A 23,475-nucleotide genomic window follows, 5' to 3' on the forward strand; every position below is an offset into this window, starting at 1 on the left:
GGCTTCACTAGTGAATTCACCAAAGCTTCTCTCATACATATCCTTCTCAAACTCTTTAAAGATACTGAAGACGGTGGCGCAAGGGGTTAAACACAGCGCTGTGAAGCTATCCACAGCCTCTACAGCACTCCAGCCGGCCACTGAGCTATCCACAAGGTGCAGCAGACCTATCCTGTCTCGCCTGCTGCTCCCCTCAGCAGTGTACAGTGTATTTCATTCAGTCTGCCTATTCTGCTCCCCACTCTGTCTCTGGTGAATCCTCTCACCCCCTGCACCTCTGGCCTGTACCCCATTTCTTATATGCATAAATAAATCTTTAAAGAAAAAATACTGATGAGGGAGTAAAGCTCCCGAACACATTTCAGAAGATCAACTTTACCTTTACCCCAAAATAAACACAGCTTCACATGAAAGAAAACTGTAGACCAATATCTCTAATAAACATAGATGGAAAAATCTTCAACAAAATCCTGGCAAATTGAATTCAGCAATATATTGATATTCTAAGAATTACCCATTTATGGCCAAGTGAGATTCTTGGATGGTTCAGCATATGCAAAACAATCAGTGACATTCACCACATAAACAAAAGGACAAAAATCACATGACCATTTCAATAAATGCTGAAAAAGCATTCTACAAGTCAAAATCCATTTATAATAAAAACAACAAAATAGAATTAAAGGAAGAGTCTCAACATAATAAAGGCCATCTATGACTAATCCATAATCAATATCATACTCAATAGTGAAAAACTGAAAGCATTTCCCTTAAAGTAAAGCAACAAGACAAGGATGTCCACTTTCACAACTACTCAACATAGTATTAGATGTTCTAATCAGAAAAATTAGGCAAAAAAAAAAAAGAGAGAATCCAAATTTAAAAAGAAGTGAAACCATCACTAGATGCAGATGATATAATATACATGGAATAGATGAAAGATTCTACAAAACCTACTATAAATAATAAATTTAGAAAGTAGCAGGATACAAAATCAATACACAGAATTCGTTGCATTTTTATATGCAAACAATGAATTAGAAGAAAGAGAAATTAAGAAAAGGAACCCATTTACCATCACACCACAAAGGATGAAATACCTGGAAGTAAACTTAACAAAGGAGGTTTAAGGACATATACATTGAAAGTATTCAAGGAAATCAGACACAAGGAGTAGACAGATAACCTGTGTTCATGGATTGGAAGAATAAATGTTCAAAAGGACATATCACCTAAAGCATTTTACAGATCCAACGCAATACTTATCAAAATTCCAATGACATTTTTCAAGGAAACAGAACAGTTAAAAATTTGCATGGAACCACAAAGACCCGCAGTAGCCAAACTGATCCTAAGAGAAAGCAGAAAAATGGTTAATACACTGCCTGACTTCAAATTATACTATACAGCGATAGTTATCAAAACAGTGTGGTTAGTTTCCAAAACAGATAAAGAACTATAACTCAACAACAAAGAAACAACTCAATCAAAAAAATGGGCAAAAGACCTAAAAAGACACTTTTCCAAAGACATTCAATGGCCCAGAGGCACATGAAAGAATGTTCAACATGACTTATTATAAGGGAAATGCAAATCAAAACCACAGTGAGATATCACCTCATCCTTGTAAGAATGGCCTGTATCAAAAAGACAGGTATCAGCTCAAAGAAATATGAAAACACGAATACAAAAAGATTTTGGCATGCTTATCTTCACTGCAGCATTATTCACAATAACCATGTCATGGAACCAACCTAAATGTCCATCAAAAGGAGACAAGATAAATAAATTGTGGACTATTACTCCATGGAAGTCTACTCAGCTATTAAGAAAAGATGAAATAGTGGCTTTTGGGACAAGATGGATGGAATTGAAGATGGTCATGCTGAGTGAAATAAGGCAAAAAGTGAAAGATAGTTACAGATGGTTTCATTCATTTGTGGGTATCAATAGCCAAAGAAAACAATCTGGTAAACACAGCAAAAATGACTATTGGACTCTGTGAAATATATACTGGTTACTAGGGGGCCCAAGGGGAAGGAGCAGTAAAGAAGCATATACCCATGGAGGTATGAAGCTGTGCTCCCTAGATTATAGTTACATAAATGGTTATATAGTTACATAAATGTATGATTATAGTTACATACATAAATTGGCAAATGAGTGAAATGTGAGAAAAAATACAGATTAATGTAAAAATAAAAAATTAGATATGGGAATAAAATATGAATAATAAAACCTTTGAAATAGAGATTCCTGATTTGTCTCTTAAGGAAGTATCATTTCCAATTTCTTCAAAGTCTTATGAATGAGTAGAGAATCCCAGAAGCAGACTAACCGTTGTCATGCAATAAAGAAATTTTAGAACAGAAATTCTAGGAACAATTTGAAAGAATACTACTATATACTTTCAAGAGTTATAAATGGAAATAAATGGTTATTTTGTTGAGATTCTTTTTAAAAAAGAAGATTTATTTATTTATGCATACAAGAACTGGGGTATAGACCAGAGGTACGGGGGGTGAGAGGATTCACCAGAGAGAGTGGGGAACAGAACAGGCAGATCAAAGGAAATACACTGCTGAGGGGAGCAGGGAGTGAGTCAGGAGAGGTCTGCTGTGCCATGTGGGTTGCTCCCTGGCCGGGGATCGAACTTGTGCTGCAGAGGCTGTGGATAGCTTCATAGGTTGCGTCTTAACCCCTTGCGCCACCAGGGAGGTCCTGGTTTAGTTTCATTTGAAAATACATCCTTTCTCCTTTTTCTTGTGAAATCACTAAATTAGTCATGTGGTACAAGAATGATGCTAAAACTAACAATATTCCATCTAGATGTTCTAATGGGCACCTCAAACATAAGATGTCCAAAACTGAACTTCTATTCTTCTCCCAGAAACCTACCCCTAACTTTAATTCCCAGTTGTTCAGGCCCAAATCCCTCAAATCTCCCTTGATTCCCTCTTTTTCTTTCATATTATATCACATATGGAAGCAAATCCTCTGGATTTTTCCTACAAAATCTGTCCACTTCTCAGCACCTTCCATTCCTACCAACTACGCTAAGTCCTCATCTTCTCTTGCCTGGATTATAACTATCTCCAAAATGGTGTTTCCCTGTTTCAAGTCTTGCTTTCTTTTGATCTATTACTAAAATAGCATCCTGAGTAATCCTATTTTAAAAAGGAAGGTTGAGGGCCTCCCTGGTGGCACAGGCGGTTGAGCACAGCACTGTGAAGCTGTCCGCAGCCTCTGCAGTGCCGGTTCTATCCCCGCTGGCCCTGGAGCAACCCACATGGCACAGCAGACCTTGCCTGTCTCGCCCGCTGCTCCCCTCAGCAGTGTATTTCATCAGTCTGCCAGCTCTTTCTGTTCCCTACTGTCTCTGGTGAGGGAACAAAGACACGCTTCTGCACATCTGGCCTATTCCCTGGTTCTTGTATCAATAAATCTTAAAATAAATAAAAAAAAAAGGAAGGTCAAACTATGTAACTTCTTCATTCAAAATCTTCTAATAGCTTTTTTTCTCACTGAGTAAGTCAGTTTTACACACTGCTTCCCAGTTTCCATACACTACCATTTGCTACCTCTGTCCATCTCCCAGTAGAAATAAGGCGTGCTTCCCTAAATCAGGACTTGACGTTTGCCATATATACCTTGTGCCTTAGATGTCCTTCCAGCAGATAATCACTGTCAAATTCCTCATCTCCTTCAAGTTTTTTTTAAAGACTTACTTATTTATGCATAGAAGAACTAGGTAGGCCCGGGGTGTGTGTGTGTGCGCGCGCGCGCGTGCGTGCATGCGTGTGTGTGCGTGTGTGTGTGTGTGTGTGTGTGTGTGTGTGTAGGGAGGGTGGTGTTGAGAGGATTCACCAGAGACTGAGTGGGGAGCAGAACAGGCACTTTTACTGAAATACGCTGCTGAGGGGAGCAACACAGGAGAGGTCTGCTGAGCCATGTGGTGATCTTCCTGGCCAGCCAGGATCAAACTCATGCTGCAGTGGCTGCAGACAGCTTCATAGTGCTGTGTCTTTAATCTCTGTGCCACTAGGGAGGCCCCTTTAAGTTTTAATTCAAATATTGTCTTTCAGTAAGGCCTTCTTTGACCACATTATTTAAAATGTCACTTTCCCCTCCCCTAGTTTTGTATTTATCCAGGGTTTTAATTACTTCTTAAGATATATAACTCAAATTTTTTTTTTCTCTTATTTCCTCTATAGAACGTAAACTCCAGGGCCTCCCCGGTGGCGCAGCGGTTGAGCGCTGGATTGCGAAGCTGCCCGCAGCCTCTGCAGCGCCGGTCCAATCCCCGGCTGCTCCCCGGCCACCAGAGGAGGGTCCCACATGGCGCGCAGACCTCTCCTGCCGCCCGCTGCTCCCCTCAGCAGTGTACTTTGGTCCTTCTGCCTGCTCTGCTCCCCGCTCTGGCTCTGGTGAATTTTCTCACCCTCCCACGCTTCTGACTGTACCCAGTGCTTGTATAAATAAATAAAAATAAATCTTTAAAAAAAAGAAAAAAAAAAAAGAACGTAAACTCCATAAGGGCAAAAAAATTTTTTTTCTGGTTTGGATACTGTGGAATGTCTAGTGTCTACAAAAGAGCTTGGTACATAGATCTTAACTAACAGAGGTTAAATAAATGAATATATAAATAATTTCTTGTGTGAGAGAAAGGAGTTAGTGGGGAAGAACCATGGACTAAATCTGGCTAATCCAGAGGATTGGCAAATAGGAGGCCTGCCTTGAAGCAGCAGGTCCAAGTGGCAATGGGCAACCACGTATTCATATAGAGGACAGAGTGTTTAAAAGGGCTGACCACTCCCTACTTTACTCAGGAAAAATGCTACTAAATATTGTTATACATTTGAATCCTTCAGACTCTAAATCCAGACTTAATAAACTTCAAATGGAACATGCAATACTATCTTTCACTTACCTACTGTATTTCCAGAAGCAAATTTCACTGATGAATTCATCTTATTTTCTTCTGAAAGGTCAGAGGTTTTCACTAGTAACGGGCTAGTAGGATTAGTATGATCTAGTAAAAAATTAATAGGTAAAAATACAGAATATAAGTATTTGAATTAACTTATAAACATCAGAGTATAACATTAACACTTCAGTTAGATATTTCAAAGAAGCAGTGGGTAAATCCATGAAACATAACAAAAAGTTTTATTTTTAATAAAAAATAAATGTAAACCTTCTTATACAGATTGTTTTCTGCCACAATAGAAGATATTTTATAATGAAAAGGTCAGTTTGCATGTTCATACCTCATTAATTTTATTACTGTAAGAAATTACTTAAACACCAGACAAATGGCTATAAAATAAGTAACTTATGATATGACTTATACAAAAAATAAATCTACCTTTAGTCCTAATTAAAACATTTAACCTAAAATGAGGAGAAACATGAAGATTTTAAAAAAGTAAACATACAATCTCCAAGTTAAAATTTATTCTAACACATGCCTCTTTTCATCTAAAATTTGAACACATTTTAAATGTAAGCTCAAACCAGTGATCATAAAAACCCACAGGGGATTAAAAAAGTCATATTTTCCAAATATCCTTATTTGAAACGTCATAATTTAAATTCAGTAATTTCCTTTTAAAAACTAATATAAATTAATAAAAATAGACAAGCATACATGTATAAGTGCAGAAAGAACTGTTAAAAAATAAGCACTTGGGCCTCTCCAGTGGCGCAGCGGTTAAGTGCTGGGATGTGAAGCTGCAGCCTCTGCAGCGCCGGTTCGATCCCCAGCCGCCAGTGAGGGTCCCACCTGGCGCGCAGACCTCTCTTGCCGCCCGCTGCTCCCCTCAGCAGTGTATTTTGTCAGTCTGCCTATTCCGCTCCCCGCTCTGACTCTGGTGGATTCTCTCACCCTCCCGTACTTCTGACTGTACCCAGTGCTTGTGTAAATAAATAAATAAATCTTTTTAAAAAATTAAAAAAATAAAAAATAAGCACTTATGAAAAAAAACCTGAGCCCTGACAGAATAGTGACTCGTGTGTTTTAGTTTGATGCTAAACTAAAATACAACCAGGCAACAGCTTCCTTACCACTGCCAGTTCTTTTCAGTTCCATTTCCTGCATGTGGATTTTGCTTGGAGTCATGCGAATGGGAACTGGATGAACAATAGCAGTATCCTAGAGACAATGGGAGGAAATACAAAATTTGTACTAAAAATGCCAAGCTGGTATCATTATATAATCAAAACTAACATTTTAAAAACTGGTGGATAGATTTTCTGATTCACAGTAATACAAGCATGAAAATTCATCTCAATTAAAAGTTCTGGAATTGTATTTAAAAAATTAAGTTTAACATGTATAGACATGCCTAGTAATCTGACTGCACAGAAAGTACACTTTAACTGAATGATTAGATATTATGTGAAAAAATGATATAAAAAAATTCAAGACAGTATTCAAAGTGTGAAATGATCTGCTGAAATTATACAAATTAAACCTTTGAGTTTAATGAGAATCCCTACACTGATAACTCATTTTCACTAAATTACTGACATTTTTCTGATATAAAACAAAGTTAACAAGATACTTGTCATATTGCAACAAATAGTGGGCACAGTACTGTCTATAAATTAGTTCTATAGAGCTTCTTAAAATTTAGTAAAGAACTTCCATAAAGGAATCCATTTTTTTTAAACGAATAAGTAACACTTCTAACTGTTCTTAAAACTTTCTCATAATTAATATATCCGACATTCCTAAGCTTCATGAAAACAAGTTTAGTTAGAGCAATCAAGGAGCTGATAGAATAGACTTTAAAGGGAACGAAAAGAGAAGGGTACACAGGTAGGCCTGGCCCTGGGAGCTGAGCCTCCCAGGGGAGGAACTAGCAAACAATCAAGTATTTGGCTTAAAGAACGGTAGACCAAGTGAGAAATAACGCTAAGCTCCATCTATGAGGACACAGTTCATATTTTGTATGTGCTGCTGCTGCTAGAGACTGAACTTGAGATTCTTAAATTTCGGTTATCTTGTGATGAGTTAAGTAATTTTTAGTGAAGGATAAGGACCTTTCCTTTAAGACAGACAGTTTTGGGGACTATACGGAGAAACACCAAGTCTCTGCTCTAGCCAGTTAAGTTCTAACATACCATCTCTTTTTTAACAGGCCTCCTTAGCTTTCACAATTTCTAAAATTGAACAGTAAGTCAATTCCTTACTGCATTTATACTGACAAATCCATTCATAGTTATTTCCGATCCCCATATTAGTGAGATTCTGAACAGAGTTCTTAAATCAACCTAAACTAATATTTCCCCTATAACTTGAAACTTATATTGAAAAAGATGAACATGATATATATTGGTAAAAGTTTAGCTTTCTCACATCATAAGTCACTTGCAGTTAAGATGCTATGTTTAAATAAATGTGGCTTTAGAAATAACACTAATTTCTTAACATACAATTTTAATAACAGAAATAACTTTGAGAATCAGAATTTATTACAAGGCATGATCAAAGGAGAAAAAAATGACAGTTCATGAGACAATAGGATCTTATTCCAAACCCAAAACAAACTAGGAAAAAACAAGCAAGGACAATTTACTAGATGCTTTAATTCATAATACTCATCTAATATATGCTATTTGTGTATATATAAAATCAGATTTATAGTTTCTAACAGCTGGAAATATTAAGCAGCTTTTCATGTATTTCCATGCAATAAATGTAAGTCATAATAATAACTCCAAGAAAACAAAATCGTAAGCACCCTATTCTGCCAAATAAGGTTGCCCAAGTCTCTATACAAACAAATCAGTTTTCTAGCTTACTTCAGTCTTACTGTTACTGTTTGTTATAAGCCTGAAATAGATTTAGCCCAGCAGATTCTGCAGCAGGTAGAATAAGGCAATTTTTTGATGTGTTTTCCACAGGTGATCAGGCCTAATCTCAGACCAGTACATCAGAAGCTCTATTTGTGACTGTGATATGCAACAGAATAGAGCTTTGACCTGACGCATTTCAATACCCAAATAAAGAACCAAGAATGCCCAGAAGCCTTGAGTCCTGAGCCACAAGATGACAAAGTAACACTTATTTGTTTCAAATTTAGTGTTCCTGAATTTTGAAAAAGAGAAAAAAAAAAAAAAAGCATAAAAATTGACTGCAGGTTCGGCTCACTTTCCTCTACCTATTAAAATCACCCAAACAGGAAACCCACCCCTAATCACCCATTCCTTTGTCCACACTGTCAATTTGTACTTTCATTCAAGACTCACCACGCAAATATAACAACTTTGTGAAAAACTTTCCCTAATAAACTGGGCTGAGTTAGCCCACAGGTCTCTGACCAGTTTGGACCAAGGCTCTATAGGATAATATACAATTAGGTATATTACAAATACCAACTTATAACAATTAAACTGTGTACTACTTAAAACTGGAATTTAGTTTTTGGCATCTTGTATTTTGAGAGACTAACACGGGTCCTAAAAGGGGGCTCCACTAAACGAGGTGAGTTGGGTGGGCATAATCAGTGGTCAAACTAAGTCTTTTTATACTATAAATTACTCAGAAGTTTTACAATACTCAAGATCAGGCACAAACCATGGCAAAGACGACTACATTACATTTCTAGAATTTCCTAGCCAAAATAGATTCGACCAAAAGCTATTAACTGATAAGCAGTTTAACAAAATAATCAAGTTTCTGGAAATGAGATAATTGGAAACTCAATCTCATCAAAATTATGGAAGCCTCATAATTAACCATCTCAGTCTGCATGTGAGGTCACTGCACCATGTGGTAGCTATCTCTATACAGAACAGTGTGGAGCTTTTCATACATTCACTTTATTGAGCAAATGGCTAATTATCAAATTTTAGCTTTTAAAAAATATTTCATTAAATGTTTCCAAGACTAAACTCCTATTAGAACTGTATTTTTCCCCCCAAGGTGATTCTCTTCTCATTTAAATAGACCCTAATTACTTACTTACAAAATCCTTGTTTATACAAGCCTTGCAAAATGTCATTTCAGATTGTGGCTACAGCTGTGTTCTATAGACAGGTGATGTACGTTAAGTAAATTTTAAATGAAAGTTAAGAAACTTAGACTTCAAGTGAGAGTAGGGAATTCTCCTAAGGTTAAACTGAGATTGCTGTTGGGGAACAAAGATGAGATTCACCAGCCACTGCAGCATGAGTTTGATCCCGAGCCAGGGAGGTGACCCACATGGCCCAGCAGACCTCTCCTGTCTCATCCGCTGCTCTCCTCAACAGTGTATTTCTGTGGATCTGTCTGTCCTGCTCCACACTGTCTCTGGTGAATCCTCTTACTCCTGCACCTTTGGCCTGCACCCCAGTTCTTGTATGTATAAATAAATAAATTTAAAAAGAATCATAACACTGAATGATTATTTTCACTTTCTTAAGGGTTAGAGAATAAATTAGCTCCCCTATTGCCATATTAAGTTTTCTTTTCCAATGAAGTACTTTTATTAAGTACTTTAAATGACCCTATAAGTAGGAGATAAGACTAATAAGGAGAATTAAAACTTTGAGCTAAGGTAACACTTTCTTTGCATTTACAGTATTATCACTTTCCAAGAGACCTTAAATCTGCTAGTGAGGAGTCTCTCTGGTGGTACAGGGGTTAAAAACAGCACTACCAAGCTATCGCCAGCTATTGCAGGATGAGTTTGACCCCTGGCTGGCCAGGGAGGTGACCCACATGGTGCAGTAGACCTTTCCTGTATCACCTGCTGCTCCCGTCAGCAGTGTATTTCAGTAGATCTGCCTGTTCTGCTCCTCACTCTGTCTCTGGTGAATCCTCTCACCCCCCCCCCCACAGCTCTGGCCTATACCCCATCTCTTGTATGCATAAATGAATAAATCTCTAAAAACAAAAACTTAAAATAAAAACTGCTAGTGCAGCAAAAATTATGTTACCATTTTATTTCTTCATTTTTCAGAAATTAAAATCAAAGATTAATGCTCTCAAAACAGCAAGCAAAAGGCATAGATGACTGACTTATTATTCATCCTTAAATAATTAATGCACTATTTAAAGACACTTAAACTTCCATATACTCCTGTTTGAATTCAAGATAATAGCATTCTCTATGTTTCAAATAGATATAAATCCTTTTAAATAATAAAACACACCAAGATCCAGTCATTTAAACTATTGAAGATATAACATTATCTTTAAATGCCACTTCTCTCAAATTCACTTTAAATAACAAGACTATTTTTTGTAATGAATTAATAAATGTTGGTTGTGTCTTAGATCTAGAAAGAATGCCTTTTCTCACTTTCTCCCTATCTTGCCACTCAACTCATTGAATAAAATCCTATCTTTACCCTTTTCTTCCTACCTACTTCCTCTTTTCTTTTTGAAAGGGGATTATTAGCAAAATTTCTTTTAAAAAAATTAAAAATAAAGCTGGAGTGAACAGTGAGAAGAATGACTAAAAGCCAAGGTCTGAAGATCTCAAATCGTTTGAGGTGGACAAGGTGGGGCAAGTACAAAATTAAGTCTAATGGGATAGAATTTATTTTTAAATCAGGATGTGAACTTTGTAGCATTTTTCAAAGCAACACACTGAACCACAGGAAGACAAGACAGGTTCCTTCGCACAATGGGAATCTTTGACCAACAACTCTGAATCTGTTTTGCTGAATCTGATTCTCTTTAACAGAATTCAACATACTAATTAAGTCAAAGCAGTACCAATTATATTATTAAAATAAGATGACATTGCATATTTAACATACAAAGTACATACTACACAATGTATATGTATACATATAAAATAGTATTTACTGTTACTTCACTGAAATCAGCAGTATATGTTTAATAAAACATACACTTAATTAGCAAATGAAAACAAGGTCAACTAAATCAATTATAACAAAATGCTATTTTAGACACGTACGATTTTTAAAAACATAAATTTTCTCACCAGAATAACTAGAAAATACAAAGAATGATAAAAAAAAAATGTTCTTTCCACCATTAAGCACACAAAAATTTAAAAGCCTGCCAACTGTTTTTCCCTCTAAGCACTCCACTGAATCATGCATATCAGCTAAAAACCATAATGAATGGAAATTTGGGTTAATAAAATTAATTTCAAACAAGCAAGCTAAGTGATTGACTTACAGGATCAGCTGGTGCAATGTTAGAATCAAATTGGGTCAGAGTTTGTGAGCTTGAAGAGCGTTCACTAAATGTCTCCCACTGCTGAACAGACAGAGGAGAGACAAGTCAGCATGATGAGAAAGAGGGAATAAAAGATCACTGGAGAAGATTTAGCAAAGTAATTCAGAGGTTGCACTGCAAGTTGTGTTTGATAGGCCTGATAAAATTCCATAATTTTTATTTTTCCTTCATTGAATACTTGCCTATGCTGGGTCATCTTGTAATGGAAGATGAGTGGCTTCACAATCAAACGTATAGCAAAAATTTGTTGCAATCTCTATAAGAGACTGAAGTCTGACAGAATTGAAACTCAAAACATAATACAGAAACAGAGTCTAAGTGTTATGAATGATGACAAAGTAAATAAAGGCGTTTGTCTTGACCAGAGAAAGAATAATTCCGAATCTTTTTAAAAAAATTCTAACGTTAGTGTACTGATTTGGTGACGCTAATGAATCTAATGAATTTTTGGTCAAAACAAAGCAAGTCAGTGTGACTTGCCAGTGCGACCCCTGAAAGGTGATTCTATTATGTATGTGCACATATTTTATACTTATGTATAAATATTTAATAAAATATAATTGATAAAATGCAAAGATTCTGGAATTAATATATGTTTGAGCTTATGTCAATCTGTAGCAAGTCAACCCCTGCAATCAGCACTACAAACAGGGCCATGCCAGACCACAAGACAGAACTGCCAGTCAGGCACCCACCTCCCACCCCATGCTAGAAAAATCAGAGTACGGCCACAATGAGAGCAAATCAAGCATCTGAATGTGTGTTATATACAGAAGATGTGTTTTGATATGAAATACTATTCCTCTAAAAGAGACACACAAATATGCCTCCTTCAATATAGGTGGAATGATAAAAGTATTAATTTTAGTATATTCCATTCGTTTTGGAAATCACTAATAATAGGATTTTTATATCAAAACTCTTAAAATTATCATTAAAATTTGATTAAGAATTATCAGTTATCCTTTAAGAGAAAAAACATCTACACGTATACAATATATACACACAAATGTTTACACACAGACACATCTATCCCATTAACCAAAATCTTCTTTTTATAAAAGTATACATTTTTATGCTTCAAAGTTCGACTTACTATTTAAAACAGTGATGTTCAATTTGAGAAAACAGGTAGAAATTAAATATTAGCAAATGAACACATTGATGAAAACTGTTTACAAATGGCTAATAATTATTCCACAGCTTAGCTACAGATTAGTTTTAAAATCATGAAAATTAAGATATACTAATACTGAGGCATTAAAGTGTTTCTTGAATAAAGTCTACAATAATTAGCTTTTATCATGGGACAGCACTTCAGGGAAGTGACTTAACAATATTTGTTAATATAATTTCTTCAGTAATTATTCTTGCATGGGTACAGAAGGGTTTTTAAAAATTCTAATTATCTGACTGCAGAAAAGCTGAGATGCAACAGATTTTTTGCCAAAGAGAAGGCATTTTATTTATCTGGTGGCATGAAGTTTTAGTTGGTTTCACAAGATTGTATATAAGCCAGCTGGAGAGCAGAGAGACTCATAGTTGTAACTTTAGCATAATGGTTAAGAGCATAGGCGTACAGATTTAGGAAAATTATTTAACTTCTCTGCCTCAGTTTCATCTGAAGCAATACCTACATTATAGGATTGTTATGAGGATTTCAGGAGTTAATAAATGTAAAGAATTTGTGAATGGAACTGGCATATCAAAAATGCCGAATAAATGTTAGGGATTATTAGTATTATTAGTTCATCCTCTACAGTGCCTCATCTGTATTGCAGGTGCTGAATATTTGTTAATATTAGTGCTTTGTGGCAGAAAATTAAAATATAATTAAAATTCCAAACCCTAATGAGATCTTTTTTTACAAATATCTCAAAATCAAAGTTAGTTTTATTTATATTTGGCTTTTTTCCAAGCATATTTTAAAAATTATGAATTCATGATCTTATTACCAAATACTACAAAATAAAACTTGCTAGGAATATTGACGGAAAATCCAACTACTGAGGTCAGAATTTGGAAGAAACATATTCCTAGTCTTTAATGACTACACATGATTTTATTTTAAACAGATTGTCTTTAAAATTGAGATGCTTTACAAAGAATTGCTTTATTTATGAATTGATACCAATGAAATGAAAATACTTTTTGAAATCTCTTATTGCTTTCAAAATGATAGAAATGAATAAATGCAGTGGGAATAAGTGGTTTCAAGAACACTGACTCTGTCCTCTATAAAGCCTCTCTACTAGTAAATTCCTCCCAGGTTTAATTTCTCCCTTTCAAAAAGCTTATAAAGATATAGGGTTTTATATCTGATGGTATGATGGATGATATAATGTTCTGATGTAGCAGCAAGTACCTTAAATCTGCCAGTTCCCTTGCTTTTCAACAGTACAAAATTAATTAGTGTCTCTTTATCCAGCACTTTTCTGGCTTTAAATATTGTGAAAAGCACAGAAGCTTAGAATTTTTCCCTGAAAGTGAACAAACTCTCAGATTTGTAGCTAATTAAAACTGATACCAAAAACTGAAAGGAAAAAAAAATGTATCTTGTTCATGAAGAACACCCTAACAGGCCAGAGCAGTGTTTTTCAAATGGAGGTCTATGGAGCACTAAGGTTTAAAAGGCGTCACAGGAGTGCTTTGGGGAGGTAGAACTCAGGCCCTCTCCCCTTATTCTAAGCAGAGAGGCCCTACTTTTTACTGTTTCATATAATGAAGGTAAAGGGGGGAGGAGGAGACATGCAATTCATTTGTCTCAAATTCTGTTTTGCATGCTGTGCTTGATCTCTTTAAACCACTGCGTTTAATAAGGGTTAAATAATTCCATTTTGTATTGAATTAAGCAGAATTATTATAAATAGCTTGGGTTGTAGAAAACACTATTTCATGTGGAAAGATGAAATCTCATAATGCTAAGATTACAAATACATTATTATATCCATTGATTGATTACTGGAATGAGAATGCAGTGTGAAGTAGTGGGTATGGCAGATGAATGAATATTAAATGACTTGTGTTCAAATCTTAGCTCTTATTCCTCACTGGCTATGAGATATCTTGCTCAAGATATTCACCCCTTTGATTATTAACTTCACGCATATGCCATGTCTAACTCAAAGACTTAGTAGGAATGAAAAATCAAATGATAGTGTATATATATATATACATATATATACACACACAAAAAAGTACTCTGAAAACCTCAAAGAGTCACATTAATTACATTTATCACTGTGATGTTAGGTATGTTTTCTCAACTCTAAATGCATGCTGGAAGGGTTATATGCTGAAATTATTTTGTTTGGAATTTCTTACCTTAAAAGAGTTAACATTAGTAAAAGAAAAGGGAAGGATTGCTAACCTCACTGCTTTGATTCAGCTCAGGCCAAGTCTGGTTTAGTGATGGCATTGATGGTGACTTGCTTGGAGGTGCTTCTGCAGGAGAGCCTGAATAACCTACCTCACCTTGCTGATCCCCAACATCTGCAATTTAAAAATAAAGAAATTCTCTATAAACAATATATTTTAGTTTAGGAATACTTATTTTAAAAAGCCTAACAGAAGGTCTTCACGAGCTGCAAATTATATTGTGAATTTCTTCTCCTCATATCCCCAAAATAAACATGTTAGCAATCAGACAATTCCTACTATTTATTGTCTACCTGTTTTCCATGAAATAAAATCTAGTTATGAATACATAGGAAAAGGAGTGTAATATTTAACAATAATGCAAAAGGTCAAACACTTTGAAGCAAAGTCAATGAGGCTACAGGACACAAATATTTATCTCCACCTGTAACTGAAGACAGATCTGTACCAGTTTCCGAAGTGCATTTCATGGACTATTAATCACTAAGGTGCTTTGAAAAATTAGATTTCTGTTCAAACAAATTTGGAGATTCTGTAATTTCCTCTTGGAGGACACCCATGCACATTTGTTTATCAAAGACCTGGAATATTAGAGAGGAAATAAACTGTGTTTAAATCAGCTTTTCCCTAACACAAACCATTTTGAATCAAATAAAATCCTTCAATATTCCCTTGGAATGTACTTTGGGAACTGCTGATTTACTCACATTTTCTCTACCATAGACTGTTTGGTAACAGTCTCCCTTATTATCAAAAAGCAGGACATACTTGCAAGGCAGACAGTAAAAGGAAAGAAAGCACCCCAGGCATGAACACAAAGCAAAGTCAATGCAGCTATAGGATACAAACATTTATCACTAGGTTCAATGGCACCTGTAGATTTAACTGAATAATACAAGTCCATGACATGATTTCCAAGTGTTTTTCTTTTTCCAAAGTATTATGTGGTATCATATTCTACTTTTAACTAATTAAGTTTTAACTGAAAATGTTTCTTACATTACAATTTAAAAAACGAAAGCACTTTCAAGAGTGAATTCTCATTCCAATTTCCCCAAATTTTACATGGTACTGAATATAATCTGTCTGAAAATTACAGTAATTGCCAAATGAACAGCAAATATGCATAATCTGTTCAGAAACTGTGTCAAAAATATGGTTCTAGTATCTGTTACTATCTCATTGTTTGACCATGGGCAAGTTGAATAAAATAACAGCAAGTTTCTCCATCAGAAAGAACAACTTTTGCCATTTACACACTATCCTTCAGATTCCTAAACAGGCAGTCAAATAATACCTTAGTAATCTGTAGGTTTTACCCTCCCAATCTGTTCATAAATAAATCCGTAACATCTTTCATGCTTAACAAAGGATCTAATATATACTAGACGCTCACATACTTATTGAATTGTTTTTCTGTTGTTCATTTAAATTTATTCTTTACTATTATTTTCCTAAACTGAAATTAACTATTGGTAATTTCACCTTATTCTGCTACATGAGTATCTGAAAATAATTCCCCTTTACTTATCCCGACTTACTTCTTTATGGTCAATTCACACTGCAAGTTCTAATTTGCAATCCAGCATCATATATAAATTTTTGTTTTGCAAAGTCAGGAATTATTGTTATTTCTTTCTTAACCCTACTCCTTTCTCAAGAAAAGTTTCAGAATGATATAGAACCAGTAAGATGAAAAAAAGGCTTCAGATAATTTTCTATGTTGAAGACCTCCTAACTCAAACTTCTTAGAGTAAAACTTATTTATGATAAATAGTAGGAGCAAATTCCTTACGGGGATAGTTTGTGGAACAAAAATTGTGGAATTTTTTCCTTATGAAAGCAATGGGAATGGAAGTTAAGAAAAGGCAGATAATGGTTATAAATTGAAATTATAAATTTCAAATTATAAATGTGAAAGTTTATTGAAAGTGAAACTGTTAGTGAATGAAGAAGTGTCTTTAAGAGATCTTACAAAGTAGGTATTAAAGAAAAATAAGGAGAACTGAAATAACATTAGCTAAAGGATAAATTTCAACACAACCTATTTAAGTTCAACTGTATTACTTAAATTTCAAATGTCACGTTACGGAGAACTTGGTACCTGGTTTGGTTTTCCAGACCACCATTCTCATGACACCTTCAAATGGCAAATTTAGAGCCACTGTACCCTGCCCCATCTCAGGCAGTTACAATTTGGGGTAGACTATGGGAACCTCTTTGCTCTACCAGTACAAAGCAACTGCAGGGCCAGCCTCTTGAAGCTGAGAATCGAAATGTTACACCTTTGTACTTAAATTTCACTATTATTCCAATACAGTATTTTAACAGTTACCGTCCTAGAGTAGCCATTCCTAAACTGTGATCCACAGACTTTAGGGACACCCCAGGTCTCTTTTAGGAGGTCTGAAAAGTCAAAATGATCTCTGTAGTATCAATAGTAGTATAGTAGTAGTAGTGTCAGTAGTATAGTAATAATAATGCCTTTTCACCTGGCTGGCATCTGCACTGATGGTGCAAGAACAACAGTTGGGTGAAACTACTTGCTTATCAGTGAGAATCAAGACAGAGGAACCAAAATATACCAACAGTCAAATATTCACCATCCCCACATATGTCAGTTAAAATAAATATAAATATGTGTAGAAATTTCACTGAGGAATGTTCACAAGGGGTAAAAATAATATTTTAGTAAATCTCAGTCCTGAAAACATTCTTTTAAATACTTTTTTGTGCCAAAATGGGAAATATGCATAAAGCACTTATGTTTCCTATCAAAAGACAATGGTTGTCTCAAGGAAAAGTATTGAGAGATTCACCTGTCATCTGAAAAGGTCACTTTTTTCATGGAACACAAGTTTTTTCTGAAAGAACAGTCAATAAACTATAATTATTCAATTTTGGGTATTAGGCAAGCATTTTCTCAAAAATGAATTTCCACTTCAAACAAGACAACTGTTTTCAGTATTTGTTACTAATAACAGTCAAGTTTTCAAGTGAAAATCAAATTTTGGAAAATGTTTATATATGTCCATAATCTCAAGAGCTTCCTAGAACTTAAAGATATCTTTGATTAGATAGGTCGTAATGTTAACAAGTATGCTTTTTGTAATAAAATGTGCCAAGATTTGGATCTGTGTATTTCAGTGAAATATTATTTTAGACATAATGAGTTATGTTATAAAACCATGCATGGGCAAGAGATTCATTCAAAGTGTAAAACAGATCTATGAATTTTAATATAACAGTACAAGCAATTCATTAACATGGTTTGATTTCATATTGCAACTAACCTTTAAAAAATTACCATCTGTTGAGTTTTGATGCAGTACCAATGAATATACATAATTATCTGAAAACAGTACTTTTACTATGTGAGGCCAAATTTTCTTCATACGCTTTAAGGAATGACAATCTTTTTCTACAAAGGGCCAGATAATAAATATTTTAGGCTGTGCAGGCTACACAGCCTCTCAGCTATTCAATACTGCTGTCAAAATGCAAAAGCAACTACATATAATTTCTAAGGGAATGACCGTGGCTGTGTAACATCAAAATTTTATTTATGGACATTGACATTTTAATTTCATATAAATTACGTTCCATGAAGTGTTCTTTTTAAAATTTTTTCCAACAATTAAAAATGAAAAATACATTTGTGGTTTATAAAAAAAAATAGTAGACTGGATTTGGTCCTCGGTGCTTACTTTGCTGATTCCTGATTTATCTTAAACAAAACATATCCTGGGCCTCCCTGGTGGCGCAAGGTGTTAAGACACAACCTATGAAGCTGAGTTCGATCCCCTGGCCGGCCAGGGAGCACCCCACATGGCGCAGCAGACTTCTCCTGACTCACCCGTGCTCCCCTCAGCAGTGTACTTTGGTCAATCTGCCTGTTCTGTTCCCTACTCTGTCACTGGTAAATCCTTTTACCCTCCACACCTCTGGCCTGTACCCCAGCTCTTGTATGCATTAATAAATAGATCTTTTTTAAAAAAACATCCAACAGACTGGATGCAGAAGCCAACATGAAAATCTAGTTATCTTTTTTAAGCCAGATAGTAAAGAGTTCTGCAAAAATGTAAAAGAATTCCACTCTTTTCATAATTTTTAATATGAATTTTTTTTTTTTTTTTTTGTGGGACCCTCGCCGGCAGCCAGGGAAGGAACCGGTGCTGCAGAGGCTGCGGGCAGCCTCGCAGCCCAGCGCTGAACCACTGCGCCACCAGGGGAGGCCCTATGAAAAATTTTTTAAAAATTTAAATTTTAAAATTTTTTAAATTATTAAATTGATGAAGTTATTTCCCTACAAATATCTCTACTAATATGTCTATTATTGTTATCTTTAAATAAAGTAGAAACTAATAGTCATAAATCTGAGAAGCATTTAATCTGTAAATAAACTGCACCTCCTTCAATTTTGCTTCCTATAAATGTTCAAACAAAGAACTTCATACCCCCCACAACACTTAGTCTTTAAGACTGTATCTTTAGGGAGGCAGGGGGACAGTTTTACTCTTACCTGATGCAGTGTTCCAACCTAGCCTCCTGCTGGAACACTGAGTCAACCCTGCCTCCCTCCTGAGGGTTCTGCTCTGCCCCTGACATCATCAGAGCATCAGGGCTGAAAAAGAAGAGCATGAGCCTAAATTATTTGTTAAAGTCAACCCCAAAAGGGCTTTTATGCAAGAAGTATTCCCATGGATGAAAGTGTGCTGGAAGACACAACCAGTGTGATCACACTGCTGACAGTCAATCTACATTTAGTTAGTGATGATAATATGTGCAAACCACATTTTCAGGCTCACACTAGAAAATAAAAACACTGTCAGCAGTTTTTGTCCTTTTAAGCCTCCAAAGATTCTGAAAAGTTTATTGATTCAGCTCAGTATAGTTTACCTGTGGAATAAACTATTTCCTAAAAAGCTTTAGTTTTATTTTAGGTTTATAACCTATATATCCTAAACGTCTGTTATTTTCTTAGTATTATATTCATCATACTAAAAAACTGTTTAAAAAATGACTGTATCTCTTACTGATCTTATAGCAATATGAACATTCCCTAAAATCTGATCATTTAAAACTTAATTTGCTTTTATATGGCAAAACAAATCTAGGGAGAGTTCCTCAATAATGAAGATTCAAGGTTTCAATCTCATTTAATGGTTTCATCAAAGCAAAAACAACTGTATCTTTATATTTATTTGAAGTACAAATATTATTCTTACAATAAAACTATTTAAAATAAAAAATAAACAGGTTTGGATAATTTTAAGTCTTCAACAAAAACCATAAAGGATACCTTTGGAATAAGCAGTGCATATGCAGAAAGTAATTAAAGACTTAAGATATATATGTATGTTTTGTCTTCATTGATATTATACATATCAAAAACTCTATTCTAGGGCCTCCCCAGTGGCGCAGAGGTTGGGCGCAAAGGTTGAGCGCAGCCTCTGCAGCACCGGTTCGATCCCCGGCCGCCGGGCGAGGGTCCCACATGGCGCGCAGACCTCTCCTGCCGCTTGCTGCTCCCCTCAGCAGTGTACCTCATCAATCTGCCTGCTCTGTTCCCCGCTCTGGCTCTGGTGAATTCTCTCACCCTCCCGGGCTTCTGACTGTACCCAGTGCTTGTATAAACAAACAAACAAACAAACAAATAAATAAAAACCAAAAAAAAAAAAAAAAAAAAAAAAAAAAACCAAACCCCTATATTCTATTTCCAAAATTAATTTCACTTCTCCCCAACACGTCACAGAATGAACACTACGTAAGTAGACTTTAGAAGGTCTATGTAGAAGTCTCTAAGTTTTAAATTAAAACCAAAGATTAAAAATAAAAGTGTAGGGCCTCCCTGGTGGTGCATGCGGTTGAATACAGCACCGTGGAGCTGTCTGCAGCCTCTGCAGTGCAGCAGACCTCTCCTGTCTTGCCGGCTGCTCCCCTCCCGCAGTGTGTTTCAGTCAATCTGCCTGTTCTGTTGCCCGCTCTGTCTCTGGTGAATCTTCTCACCCTCTTGCACATCTGGCCTGTACCCCATTTCTTGTATGCATGAATAAATAAATCTTTAAAAAAAAAAGAAAAAGTGTGTCTGACAAGGTTTGAAAACCAAAAAATGAATGAGTACTCACTCCCGTTAGGTTTTTCTAGGTTTTTCTGATGTACTGATGAACATTTTATCAAAACTATTATTTGATTCAGTTATTTTACTTCAAGAAATAATATCTACAGGTATATAAGAGGTTCCAATATCAAAAAGAACTAAAAACGAAAAACCCATTTTATCTTCTTTATATAGGACTAAAATTTCATAAAGAGAACAAACTTAATTGGGGCTTTGTCTTCAAAACAAAGAAAATCATGAAAATGAGTATAAAGAAAAAAGGGAAAGATGTCAAATTTATAAGTTAACAAAGCAGATTTGTATCTAATATTGTACAGTTAGAACATTTGTAAAAAAATTTCGTCACAAACCATATAATATTATGTTGGAGTGGGGGTAAAAAAAAAAACACCTGAACCTCTGATACCTTTAAAATCAAGCCGGGGGCCTCCCTGGTGGCGCAAGGGGTTAAGCACTGCACTATGAAGCAATTAGTGCTGGAAGCCTCTGCAGCACAAGTTCAATCACTGGCCGGCCAGAGAGAAACCCACATGGCGCAGCAGACCTCTCACGTCTTGCCCGCTGCTCCCTTCAGCAGTGTATTTCAGTCAGTCTGCTGTTCTGTTCCCCACTCTGTCTCTAGTGAATCCTCTCACCTCCTGCATCTCTGGCCTGTACCCCAGCTCTGGTATGCATAAATAAATAAGTCTTTAAAAAAATAATAAAAAAATAAAATCACAGCTGGAGCAATAGCACATAGATATATATATGATTTGTACAGTTTCTCTTTGCTACAGGTTAAACAGACAAATGCTCAGAAAAAGAACTTCCATCACCAACCTTAAAATTCAGGCACATCAAGTTTACAAACAAACAGATTTTATTTAAGTGAAATAAAAGAAGCAAAACCCCACTGACTACATGGAAAAGCCAGGCTAACCAATCTGAATGTAAGAGGTAAGAGAATCAGACAAGTCTCTAGGAAATGATGGAATAAGCCTAACTTATTTTCTTGCATTAATATGGTATCAGTTTTACAGGATTAGAGTCAATAAAATCTCTAGTGTAGTCAAGGCCCAATTTTTAAATCAAGGCTAGATACAGCAATTCTGGAGCTACTACAATTTCTTCTCTTTTGGTTACTATCAAATAAACTCAATGAACAAATTCATTGTTTATTTAACTAGATAAATCAAAGTACTCTAAAGGAAAATTACCTAATACAAATCTTAGCTTTCAGCTCATGTTCAAGATTAAATGATGCTTAAACTACCTAAAATGCTAGGATTTTTTAATCAACTCACTGCCTGATAAAAGATCAGTATATAATTCAGGTCATGAAATATGAATGGCATTAAATTCACATTTCAAGTGGAGAAACAGGAAAAAGTAGAGTAAATAAATGTTTAGAACTTGCCCAAGGTCACAACAATAATTAGCAAAACTGGAAGCACACTCAGATGCTTAACTCCAAAGAGATTACTCTTTTAGTGGTAGTAATAACACAAATAACTCCATGAGTATAATTTAGACAATAAAATCATTATATGCATTTCTGGGTTAAACAGACACTGACTAACACATAAATGCCCTTTTGAGAGCCATATTGTATTAGCTTTTCTTTTAAAATTATAAAATTCCCTCTAATTCAATATCCAAGAGGATTTAGATTCAAAAACAGAAGGCAATTAAGTTTTAATTAGTTATTTAAGAATTTAACATTATTGTTTATTCACTCAAAATTCCAGAAAAATAACATTTTTTTACCTCTCATATTCTTGTTTCCTTTTAAAGAAAACTACCAATGAGCATTTACAAAAGCATTCCTTAAACATAACATCATCTACGTCAAACACAAAATTTCCAGATTCCTCTAGTCTGAAGAGGAGAGTTTGGTTTTTTAAAAGGAAAATGCTTGCTGTGAACAGTAGAAATCTAATGATAATCAAGCACTTCTATTCAATACACTAAGATGCATTAAATGGAAATATGCTGATAATGAAAACAGGCTACTTTTACCACATCAGACAATATATAACACAATCAAAGGATAGCAAAAAACAAGACACCAAAATGTTCTTCAAATCTCAGCAAGTCATAAGTATCAAAATAGTGAAAGAGTGGTATATATTCTTAACCTCAAACCATTAATTCAAGCTCAGTCTGTACATCTTACTCTGATATCAAATCTACATGCTTTTCATGAAATATTTAAGCTTGAAAGGTAAACTTTAACAGTTATCTTGATTTTGCTTCAAGTGTTAATGTTTATCAAGGCATCAATCAGATCCTTTCAGCTTCTAATCTTACCTGTTGAATCTTCCAAATCAATCAGTTTGGGCATTAAGCTTTCTGGGAGCTTTTCTGGTAAATCATAGCCATTCTTCCTAGCAACTACCAGATGAAAAGCAGCACAAAACTCATCCAGTGTCAATGCTCCATCTTTATCAAAGTCTGAGAGTTCCCTAGAAGATAAACTTATTTTGAATATAACCATATCCTGCTTTGGATCCCTTTCTGTATCAAAAGAAGGAAGAGAAATCCTTTCCTAGAAAAAGTGCTATCAACCAATAACTTAAAAAATCCCATGGAGGGGAAGACGCATAATAAAGCAAACACAGCAATGTAAACTGTAGAATATAGGTAGTGGGCATATGGTGCTTAAAGCAGACATTTTAAAACTTTTCTGTAGGCTTGAAATTCTCATAATAAAATGTTGAAAAATAGCCCCAATAAATAAAATAACCTTCAACCCATACTCATTTGTAGAAACAGGATAAAGCTGGTTTATTTA

At 35.2% G+C, this 23,475-nt stretch overlaps 1 protein-coding gene across 5 annotated transcripts in view; it reads right to left on the reverse strand.

The window, feature by feature from the left end:
- REPS1 (RALBP1 associated Eps domain containing 1) overlaps positions 1 to 23,475 on the reverse strand; it is a 68,868-nt gene that overhangs the window by 14,455 nt on the left and 30,938 nt on the right. For 2 of the 5 annotated variants that reach the window (XM_037520481.2, XM_037520480.2), the window contains exons 8-12: positions 22,992 to 23,146; positions 14,574 to 14,695; positions 11,144 to 11,224; positions 6,067 to 6,154; positions 4,931 to 5,032 (exon numbers count right to left, since the gene is read on the reverse strand). In XM_037520481.2, coding sequence (XP_037376378.1) covers positions 4,931 to 5,032; positions 6,067 to 6,154; positions 11,144 to 11,224; positions 14,574 to 14,695; positions 22,992 to 23,146 — 548 coding nt within the window. The remainder of the gene's footprint in view (positions 1 to 4,930; positions 5,033 to 6,066; positions 6,155 to 11,143; positions 11,225 to 14,573; positions 14,696 to 22,991; positions 23,147 to 23,475) is intronic. The other 3 variants (XM_037520483.2, XM_037520482.2, XM_054697869.1) reach the window with 2 other exon arrangements.

Source organism: Talpa occidentalis, unplaced genomic scaffold (genome assembly GCF_014898055.3).
Source record: "Talpa occidentalis isolate TD23 unplaced genomic scaffold, MPIMG_talOcc4v2.1 talOcc4.2, whole genome shotgun sequence".
NCBI classification, from domain to species: domain Eukaryota; kingdom Metazoa; phylum Chordata; class Mammalia; order Eulipotyphla; family Talpidae; genus Talpa; species Talpa occidentalis.